Genomic DNA, 11578 nt, shown 5'->3' on the forward strand with positions numbered 1-11578 from the left:
GTCCCAAAGGGACCAAGTGCAAGATCATAAATGACAGTCCACGGTGTGTCTACAGCCCGGCCTACTGCAGAGACGTCCAGTGCCAGGTGGGAACGACATGCCGGATCATTAACGGCTGGCCACAATGCATCCAAAACAAGACCTCCTTTATGACACACACTTCCAGTGATGTCCAGTGTCCCAAAGGGACCAAGTGCAAAACCATAAAAGAGCGACCAGAGTGTGTCTACAGCCCGGCCTCCTGCCGAGACATCAAGTGTCATGTGGGAACCATCTGCCAGATCATTAATGGTTGGACACGATGTGGTCAAATCAAAACCTCTATTATGACACGCACTTGCAGCAACTTCCAGTGTCCCAAAGGGAGCAAGTTCAAGATGACAGAGGAGTGGCCCCAGTGTGTCCACCACCACCCTTCCTACAGTAATGTCCAGTGTCCCAAAGGGACCATGTGTGACTTCGTCAGTGGCTGGCCCCAGTGTGTTCACCACCAGCCTTGCTGCAGCGACAGCGAGTGCCAGAAGGGAAACACCTCCCACATGGTTGATCGTTGGCCCCAGTGCATCGAAACCAAGACCTCAACTGGAAGACCTTCTTGCAGTGACGTCCTGTGTCCCAAAGGGACCATGTGTGACATGGTCAATGGTTGGCCCCAATGTGTCCAGAACCGATCATCCTGCAGTGACATCCACTGTCAGAAGGGAACCATGTGCCAGACGGCTGATGGTTGGCCACTGAGTGTCCAAAACAAGATCTCAATTTTGAGAGCCACTTGCAGCAACATCCAATGCCCTAAATGGACCACGTACAATAGGACAGATGGGCGGCCCCAGTGTGTCCCCCAACAGGCTTTCTGCAGCGACAGTGAGTGCCAGAAGGGAAACACCTCCTGGATGGTTGCTGGTCGGCTCCAGTGCATCCAAACAAAGACCTCCATTGGAAGACCTCCTTGGAGCGACCTCCAGTATCCCAAAGGGACCACCTGCAGCATGGTCAATTGTTGGCCCGAGTGTGTCCAGAACCAATCATCCTGTCAGGACATGCAGTGCCAGATGGGAACAACCTGCCAGATGGTTGATGGTTGGCCTCGCTGTCTCCAAACCAAGACCTCCACTGGAAGACCTTCTTGCAGCGACGTCCAGTGTCCCAAAGGTATCAAGAGCAAGATCATAAATGAGCAACGAAGGTGTGTCGACCGCCAGTCCTCCTGCAACGACACACAGTGCCAGAAGGGAGACACCTCCCTGATGGTTGTTCCCTGGCCCCAGGGCATTGAAAACAAGACCTCAGCTGGAAGACCTTCTTGCAGTGACGTTCAGTGTTCCAAAGGGACCACGTGTGACACAGTTAGTTCTTGGCCCCAGTGCCTCAAAACCAAGACCTCCACTGGAACACATTCTTGGAGCGACCTCCAGTGTCCAAAAGGCAGCACCTGCAATTTGGTCAATTGTTGGCCCCAGTGTGTCCAGAACCAATCATCCTGTCAGGACATCTGGTGCCAGATGGGAACCACCTGCCAGATGGTTGATGGTTGGCCTCGCTGCGTCCAAACCAACGCCTCCAGTGGAAGACCCACTTGCAGCGACGTCCAGTGTCCCAAAGGGACCAAGTGCAAGATCATAAATGAGCAACCACGGTGTGTCCACCACCACATCTCCTGCAGCGACGTCCAGTGCCAGAAGGGAGACACCTCCCTGATGGTTGTTCCCTGGCCCCAGGGCATTGAAAACAAGACCTCAGCTGGAAGACCTTCTTGCAGTGACGTCCAGTGTCCCCAAGGGACCACGTGTGACATGCCCAGTTGTCGGCCCCAGTGCATCCAAAACAATACCTCCACTGGAGGACCGACTTGCAGCGACGTCCAGTGTTCCAAGGGGACCACCTGCAACTTGGTCAATTGTTGGCCCCAGTGTGTCCAGAACCAATCATCCTGTCAGGACATCCAGTGCCAGATGGGAACCACCTGCCAGATGGTTGATGGCTGGCCTCGCTGCGTCCAAACCAATGCCTCCACTGGAAGACCCACTTGCAGCGACGTCCAGTGTCCCAAAGGGACCAAGTGCAAGATCATAAATGAGCAACCACGGTGTGTCCACCACCACATCTCCTGCAGCGACTTCCAGTGCCAGAAGGGAGACACCTCCCTGATGGTTGTTCCCTGGCCCCAGGGCATTGAAAACAAGACCTCAGCTGGAAGACCTTCTTGCAGTGACGTCCAGTGTCCCCAAGGGACCACGTGTGACATGCCCACCTGTCGGCCCCAGTGCATCCAAAACAACACCTCCACTGGAAGTCCTTCTTGGAGCGACGTCCAGTGTTCCAAGGGGACCACCTGCAACTTGGTCAATTGTTGGCCCCAGTGTGTCCAGAACCAATCATCCTGTCAGGACATGCAGTGCCAGATGGGAACCACCTGCCAGATGGTTGATGGTTGGCCTCGCTGTCTCCAAACCAAGACCTCCACTGGAAGACAGACTTGCAGCGACGTCCAGTGTCCCAAAGGGATGAAGTGCAAGATCATAAATGAGCAACGAAGGTGTGTCGACCGCCAGTCCTCCTGCAACGACACACAGTGCCAGAAGGGAGACACCTCCCTGATGGTTGTTCCCTGGCCCCAGGGCACTGAAAACCAGACCTCAGCTGGAAGACCTTCTTGCAGTGACTTTCAGTGTTCCAACGGGACCACGTGTGACACAGTTAGTTCTTGGCCCCAGTGCCTCAAAACCAAGACCTCCACTGGAACACATTCTTGGAGCGACCTCCAGTGTCCAAAAGGCAGCACCTGCAATTTGGTCAATTGTTGGCCCCAGTGTGTCCAGAACCAATCATCCTGTCAGGACATCTGGTGCCAGATGGGAACCACCTGCCAGATGGTTGATGGTTGGCCTCGCTGTCTCCAAACCAAGACCTCCAGTGGAAGACCCACTTGCAGCGATGTCCAGTGTCCCAAAGGGACCAAGTGCAAGATCATAAATGAGCAACCACGGTGTGTCCACCACCACATCTCCTGCAGCGACTTCCAGTGCCAGAAGGGAGACACCTCCCTGATGGTTGTTCCCTGGCCCCAGGGCATTGAAAACAAGACCTCAGCTGGAAGACCTTCTTGCAGTGACGTCCAGTGTCCCCAAGGGACCACGTGTGACATGCCCAGTTGTCGGCCCCAGTGCATCCAAAACAACACCTCCACTGGAAGTCCTTCTTGGAGCGATGTCCAGTGTTCCAAGGGGACCTCCTGCAACATGGTCAATTGTTGGCCCCAGTGTGTCCAGAACCAATCATCCTGTCAGGACATCCAGTGCCAGATGGGAACCACCTGCCAGATGGTTGATGGTTGGCCTCGCTGCGTCCAAACCAAGACCTCCACTGCAAGACCTTCTTGCAGTGATTTTCAGTGTTCAAAAGGGACCACGTGTGACGCAGTTAGTTCTTGGCCCCAGGGACTCAAAACCAAGACCTCCACTGGAACACATTCTTGGAGCGACCTCCAGTGTCCCAAAGGCAGCACCTGCAATTTGGTCAATTGTTGGCCCCAGTGTGTTCAGAACCAATCATCCTGTCAGGACATGCAGTGCCAGATGGGAACCACCTGCCAGATGGTTGATGGTTGGCCTCGCTGCATCCAAACCAATGCCTCCAGTGGAAGACCCACTTGCAGCAATGTCCAGTGTCCCAAAGGGACCAAGTGCAAGATCATAAGTGAGCAACCACGGTGTGTCCACCACCAGCCCTCCTGCAGCGACTTCCAGTGCCAGAAGGGAGACACCTCCCTGATGGTTGTTCCCTGGCCCCAGGGCATTGAAAACCAGACCTCAGCTGGAAGACCTTCTTGCAGTGATGTCCAGTGTCCCCAAGGGACCACGTGTGACATGCCCACCTGTCGGCCCCAGTGCATCCAAAACAACACCTCCACTGGAAGTCCTTCTTGGAGCGACGTCCAGTGTTCCAAGGGGACCACCTGCAACTTGGTCAATTGTTGGCCCCAGTGTGTCCAGAACCAATCATCCTGTCAGGACATCCAGTGCCAGATGGGAAAAACCTGCCAGATGGTTGATGGTTGGCCTCGCTGCGTCCAAACCAAGACCTCAGCTGGAAGACCTTCTTGCAGTGACGTTCAGTGTTCCAAAGGGACCACGTGTGACACAGTTAGTTCTTGGCCCCAGTGCCTCAAAACCAAGACCTCCATTGGAAGACCTTCTTGGAGCGACCTCCAGTGTCCCAAAGGCACCACCTGCAATTTGGTCAATTGTTGGCCCCAGTGTGTCCAGAACCAATCATCCTGTCAGGACATGCAGTGCCAGATGGGAACCACCTGCCAGATATTTGATGGTTGGCCTCGCTGTCTCCAAACCAAGACCTCTAGTGGAAGACCCACTTGCAGCGACGTCCAGTGTCCCAAAGGGACCAAGTGCAAGATCATAAATGAGCAACCACGGTGTGCCCACCGCCAGCCCTCCTGCAGCGACTTCCAGTGCCAGAAGGGAAACACCTCCCAGAAGGCTGACCTTTGGGCCCAGTGCATCGAATCCAAGGCCTCTACTGGAAGACCTTCTTGCAGTGACGTCCAGTGTCACAAAGGGACCACGTGTGACATGGTCAATGGCTGGCCCCACTGTGTCAAGAACCAACCATCCTGCAGTGACATCCACTGCCAGAAGGGAACCACCTGCCACATGGTTGATGGTTGGCCACAGTGCATCCAAGCTGAGATCTCCATTGGAAAACCTTCTTGCAGCAACTTCCAATGTCCCAATGGCACAACCATGATAGATGGGGGGGCTCCCTGTCTTCCTGCCTATGCCGTCCTCGCAACTCTTCCCTGGAGCCACCATGCTTCCTTCTCCCCGTTTTCCCCTGGCATCTCATCACCTCCCACGCCTCGCATCGGCATCAACTGCGTCACCAGCCCCGCATCCTGCCAGCACGTTGCCTGCAAACCTGGCACTGCTTGCGTGGTGGTGCACGGTCATCCTGCCTGTGTCTCCCGACCTTCCCGCAAGAACCTCCACTGCCGGGTGCGAATGAGCTGCAAAGTCCTGAATGGGTGGCCTCGTTGCATCCGTGTACCCTTCTGCAGTGACCTGCAATGCGCAAGCGGGACAACGTGCCGGGTGGTTCAAGGGTGGCCCAAGTGTGTGCAGATGAGAAGGAGCGTGACTGCAGCATCTTGCGCCGAGCTCTCCTGCAAGTCCGGGACTGTGTGTCATGTGGTAGAGGGCGTCCCTCACAGCGTGACCCGCACCACAGTGCATTGCTTAGAAGGTACCACGTGCCAGATGGTAGAAGGTTGCCCCAAATACCTGCCCAACCAGCCCACCTGCAGCACCATCCGCTGCACCATGGGCACCACCTGCCAGATGGTAGGAGGTTGGCCTACGTGCGTACCCATCAAGCCATCCTGCGGCACCATGCGTTGCCCGCCTGGCACCACGTGCCAGATGGTGGAGGATTGGCCCGAATGCATGCCCAATAAGCCATCTTGCAGTGAGATACATTGCCCGGTGTGGACAACCTGCCAGATGGTGGAGGATTGGCCCGAATGTGTGCCAAACAAGCCATCCTGCAGCGAGATTCACTGTCCGCCTGGCACCACCTGCCTGATGGTGGAGGACTGGCCCAAATGCATGCCCAACAGGCCATCATGCAATGACACATATTGCCCAGTGGGGACAACTTGCCAGTTGGTGGAGGACTGGCCCAAATGCATCCCCAACAAGCCATCATGCAAAGACCTGCATTGCCTGAAAGGCACAACCTGCCAGATGGTGAAGGGTTGGCCCAAATCTGTAGCCAGCAAGCCATCCTTTAATGACCTGCATTGTCCATCTGGAACCACATGCCAGGTGGTGGAAACCTCCCCCAGATGCCTGCCCGTCTCACAGCCCCGTCTCATCTGCCACGTCTTGGGGCATTGGTGCTACCAAGCCTTTGACGGGAAGAACTACGGCTTGACCGACCCTTGCACCCAGACGTTGGTGACCACCTGCGGCAGCCACTTGCTCACCCTCCAAGTCACGGCGAGTGGCCAAGTGGGCAGGGGACCAGCTGCCACCTTCAGCCACATCACACTCCGTGGTGACAGCTACGAGGTGGTCCTGCTCCGCGGAGAGGAGACGATGGCAAGGGTGAGTATACAGCCTTTGGCAGAGCGTGGGGTGAAGGGTGTCTTCTCCAGGAGGGGACCCACGCATCTGGGGCTTCTTGCCACATTTCCAACCCCCAGACCCCATAACTGGGGAGGTGATCCAGACATCCAGGTGTCATAACCGCTGTCCCCTCCCTGCAGGTGACCGGGCGCCAGGCCCACCTGCCTCTTCCGCTGAAGGGAGGTTGGGTGCGCCTGGAACGTCAAGGGGGTCAGCGACGTGTGGCAATAGCCATGGACATGCAGGTGGTCTTCAGCAAGGACGGCGCAGTGATGGTAACAGCACCAGCGATGCTACAGGACCAACTCTGCGGGGTCTGCATCCAGCTTGAGGAGGGGCACAGCAGGGGACAGGGGATGCCATGCCGTGAGTGGGGCATTGCAACAGGGGACATGAGTGAGGGATGCGGGGAAGCGGTGGGAGGAACGGAGATGTGGGTGGTGGGATGGAGATATGCGTGAAGAAGGATGGATGGAGGGCTGGAGAAACAGTGGAAGGATGGTGAAGGGATGTAGAAATGGATGAAGAAGGATTTAGGGATGCATGGACAGTGGAAGAAGGATGAAGAGGCGAAGAAGGATTTAGGGATGGAGGAAGGGTGAAGAAGGATGGAGAAACAGTGGAAGAGGATGAAGGGATAGGGAGATGAAGAAATGGGTGAAGAAAGATGGATGGCTGGATTAATGGATGGGAAACGGTGGAAGAAGAAGTACGAAGGGATGGAGAAACAGATGAAAAAGGACAAAGGGGTGGAAGGAGGGATGGAGAACTGGGTGAAGAAGGAGGGATGGAGAGATAAATGGGTGATGGTGGGGTGGAAGGATGGAGCGAGGGATGGAGGAACGGACTGAGGGATCATTGGAGGGACAGAGGGAGGGAGGGAGGGATGAAGAACCCTTTCAGAAGAACAACTCAACTAACCACTGCTCCTCCTGTCCCCACAGATCCATCCTGCTCATCCAAACACCCCCAGGAGCCCTGTGCCACCACCCTCATCCCCACACCTGTCCCCAAACCTGTCCCCACGGCTGCCACGTGCTCCGCCCTGGGCATGGGTCACCTCCACACCTTCGACCGCCTCCACCGCGACTTCCCCGTCTCCTGCATCTACCTCCTGGCCAGGCTCTGCTCTGACGCCGGGAGCGCTGAATCCTTCAGCGACCTGGTGCAGGGCAGCCCCAGTGGCATTGTCAACATCGAGGTCCTCATGCATGGCACGCACGTGGGGCTGGAAGCCCGGCAGGTCATGGTGAGTAGCTCTAGGGGTGGGTAAAGGAAGAGCAGGGCATGAGTACGGCAGCACGAGGTTGGGGAGTGGGTAAGAGCTACGAGGATGGAGTTGTGAGGGTGGAGTAAGGGCAGGAGGAAGGCTTGGATGCTGAGTAGCACTTTCTGCCTGTGCTGGCAGCAAGTGGGGACACATTTGTTGGCCAAGTGATGAGTAGCAGGTGAGTAGTGGGCGTAAAGTGGTAGCTGGGCTGCATAGCCCAGGGAGTGAGTAGTAAGCAAGTACCAAGTAAGTAGTGGGTAACAAGTGAGCAGAAGAGCAAGCTGGGAAGATATAGAGCTGCCCAGGGATGTATATCGAGTTAAGAGTGAGTAGCGAGTGTGTAAGCAAGAGCTAAGAAGAGATTAAGTGGGAAAATGTTGTAAGGTGGAAGTGTTGAGTAGTGAGTGAGTAAGAGGGCTCAGTCCTGTCATTCCCACTGCAATCAGTGGCCAAATCGTGAGCTAAAGACAAGTGGTGAGTGAGTGAATAAAGTGAGTAAACTATGCATAGCAAGTGAGTAAACTACAAGTGGCAAGTGAAAAAACTATCAGCGGCGCATGATAAAATTACAAGTAGCTTGTCAGTACACCTTGCGTAAGAAGCGAGTAAACCATGAGTAGCAAGGAAATGAGCTCCAGGATGGCCAAAATGCAGATTCTATACTTTGTAACCCCCGTTCTCCACCATTTCCACCCTCCTAGGTAAATGATACGCCTACATGTCCATGAGGACCTCTCTGCGTCCATCTCCGATGTCCTCCACCTCTTTCTCCATCTGTGACAACCTTATGTGTCCCTCCACCGTGTCCCCTCTGTGGCTGTCCATCTGTGGTGTCATGTCTGACCAACCGTGACATCCCTATGTCCCTCCATGACATTCTCCATCTTTCCATCCCTCCGTGACATCGCTATGTGTCCTCGATGACCTCTCTGTACCCATCCACGGTGTTCCCCACCCGTGACATCCCTAGGCGTCCCTCCACAGTGTCGTCATTGTGTGTGTCCATCTGTGACACCTCCACATGGCCACCCATGATATCCTCCACCTCTCTGTGCATCTATGACATCCTCATGTCTCCCTCCACCATGTAAAAATCCATTGAGAAATGATAGAGATGGACGGTTGGGTGGATAGATGGTGAAACCACTGAAGATGGACAGGTGGAGAGATGGCTGGATGGAAGGAGAAGGAGAAACCACAGAAGATGGATGGACGGAGATGGAGAAACCACTGAAGATGGATGGCTGGATGGCTGGAGAAACCACTGAAGGTGGAGAGATGGGGAGATGGAAGATGGGGAGATGGATGGAGAAACCACAGAAGATGGATGGAGACACCATAGAAGACGGACAGATGGAAGAGGACGACAAGATGGAGATATGGATGAAGAAACATGGAGATGGATGGAGGGAAGGGATGGGGAGCAGGATGGAGATGGTGGGACACGGAGATGGCGAGATGGAGAAGAAACTCTGATGCCGTTTCCTCTCCACTGCAAGGCCTTGGCCAGATCCTGGTGCCCGTTCAAGAGGCCGTGGCCAGATCCTGGTGCCCCCCATTCTCTAGCCCCTCCAGGCTCTCCCCTTGGGCCCCTAGTCCCTCTGTCCCCAGCGAGCACTCACGATGGGGGACAACCCAGGCATCCAGGCAGTGGGTTGTCCCCCTCCCCAACACCACCACCCGCCCCCCGCCTCGATCATCCCACCACCGTTTTTAATGAATAAAAACCTTTTGAGTCCAGCTCAGGGAAGGGGTCTTTGATCTGTCCCCTCTCCCCACCAGGGGACCCCCACCTTCAGGAGAACTCCATCCCCCACTCCCCAGCAAAACCCATACCCAGGACCAGTTCAACCCTTTATTGGCCGGTGCCACTGGCCCGGTGACCACTGTGTCCCCTTCCCCATCCCAGTGACAGCCACATTCCCCCGCACCCCGGGGTGGGGGGTTGTTGTGTCACTCCCTCCCCTCAATGGGTGATGGCCGTGTCACCCCTTATCCCCACCTCCCGGTGACACGGGTGTTCCCTCCCCGGGGTGGAGGTTGGCAAAGTTCAGATCTCGCCAGGGAAGGTCCCCTCCTTGCGGTACTCGTCCCACACCGTCACCTGTGGGGTGACACCAGTGACAGCATGAGCGATGGGAAGGGACCAGGGACACCGTGATGTTGTGGGGTAGGAGGGGAGGCACGGTATCAGCACGGGGGATGCAGGGACCTCCGAGATATCATGGGGATGTGGTGACACCACAGAGATTGCAGGGATCACAGTGATGTCATGGCGGATTTGGTGACACCCTGAGGTAGGTGGTGACACCATGAGGGTAGTGGTGACACCAGGGGGGTACAAGGACTGCAGCGAGAACCCCGAGGACCGTAGGGACCCCAAGAGGGACGCAAAAACCATGGGGACACTGTGGGGATCCTGAGAGCTGCAGGGACACCATGGAGAGCTCGAGGGGACCCTGATGGCCATGGGGACACCACCCCCTTGGCTGCCATCGCCTTCTGACAGCAGTGGAAATCTGGGCTGGGGGGAGGGGACATGATGGGACAGGAACGGGGGGACCCAGGAGTCCCTCCCCCACCCAGAGGGGACCCTGGGGTCCAGAAAGGGCGGGGGAGGGGCAGCACCCAGGTAGTTCTGCCAGCAGCTCTTGGTCTGCTTCTGTGGGGGGAAGCAGCTGTCAAACGGGGCGGTCTTGTAACGCTCCAGCTTGGCCTTGATGTCCTCTGCCATGGCTGGGGGTAATTAACGGGGTAATTAACCCCCTCCAAAGTAATTACCCCCACTAGGATTAATTAAAACCCACCCAGAGGTTAATTAAACTCCTCTGGTAAAAATTAATCCCCTCCAGGAAAGAGAAGAGGGATGCTAACACGCAAACAGTAACATGGGGGGAGTGTGGGGGAAAGAAAGCCCCTCAAAGGGATCATTAGTAAGGCTAATTAACCACCCCTGCAAATCATTAATATCCCCTGGGATTAATTAACCACTGCTGGGACTAATTAACCCTCCATGGGTACAGCATTGTATTTCCCCTTGCGTTTTCTGTGCTGTACGGCTGGAATTGCACGGCTGGTACTGCGCTGCAGCGTGTTGTACATTGCCCTGCAGCATTGTACAAGATTTGGCATCAGACTGCGCCCCACCCAGCGCAGCTCCGGCGCCCTCCAACACCTCCTCCCAGCAGGCTCCAGCACACAGCCCTGCTCGGGAGCCAACCCCACCGAGAGCAGCCGAGTGCCCGCCCGGCCCAGCTGCTGCTCCGGGTCCACGTAAGGGCACGGTGGAGCTGCGGCCCCTCAGCATCCACCTCTGGTGCCCCCAGTAAACACCGTGACGCCTTCTGGCGCGCGTGTGTGTTTATGGAAAAAGTTCCAGTAGAGTGGTTGGTAATGCGTTTTTGTTTGTCATGTGTTGCGGTTTGTATCATATGCTACGGTACGACACGTGTGGTATGGTATCACATAACTTGTATGGTATTTATTGTATTTCTTCTATGAACCATATTGTGTGGTGTGTTTTGTGCACAGGGTACGTATGGTATGGTATGCTATGGTATGTATCGCATGGTACGGTGTGTATGGTATGGTAGGTACTGCATGTTACGTATCAATTGTACTGTTTCTAATTATCTATTTTTTCTCTTTTTTTTTTTGTATTTTATTTATTGTGTGAATTTTGTTGTATCTACTGTATTTTGTATGCATTGCATGTATTCCATTTAGTATGTGTTGCTTTTTATATTGTGTTGTATTTAATGTTGTGTGTGGTCTGTATTGTATTTTGTGTTGTAGCTGTTGCCTTTTGGGACGTCTGTTATGTGTTTTATTGTATGTCTTGTTTCGTATTGTGTGGTATTTTGTATTCTATTGTATTTTCTATTGTATAATATTCTTCTGTATTGTATAATATGTATTGTATGCTATGGTATGGTACCTATAGTATTAAAGAGTATAGTGATTGTGTTCTGGTTTTATTTAGGGAGGGGGGGCCTAAAGTGGTAGCTTTTGTAGGAAACTGCTAGAAGTTTTTTCCCCTTTGCCCAGTGGACTCGGCCAGGCCTAGGGCAGACCCACTGCTGGGCAGGGACAAGCCAATTGGCAGCAGAATGTTCCCTGATAATACCTCTGCGATAGCGTATTTAAGAAGGGGAAAACAAAAAAA

The 11578-nt window shown here is 54.6% G+C and overlaps 1 protein-coding gene across 1 annotated transcript; it reads right to left on the minus strand.

Annotated features, from left to right (window-relative positions):
• Positions 1-9463: 9463 nt before the first annotated feature.
• Positions 9464-10147, minus strand: LOC147596346 (cytochrome c oxidase subunit 6B1-like). Its single transcript, XM_086771139.1, has 3 exons — positions 10042-10147; positions 9894-9932; positions 9464-9582 (listed from the first exon to the last, which is right to left on the minus strand). Exons 1-3 carry the CDS (start codon positions 10145-10147, stop codon positions 9464-9466), a joined length of 264 nt encoding a protein of 87 aa, XP_086627265.1.
• Positions 10148-11578: the final 1431 nt, after the last annotated feature.

Source organism: Chlamydotis macqueenii, chromosome Z (assembly GCF_036417535.1).
Source record: "Chlamydotis macqueenii isolate bChlMac1 chromosome Z, bChlMac1.mat, whole genome shotgun sequence".
Classification (NCBI taxonomy): domain Eukaryota; kingdom Metazoa; phylum Chordata; class Aves; order Otidiformes; family Otididae; genus Chlamydotis; species Chlamydotis macqueenii.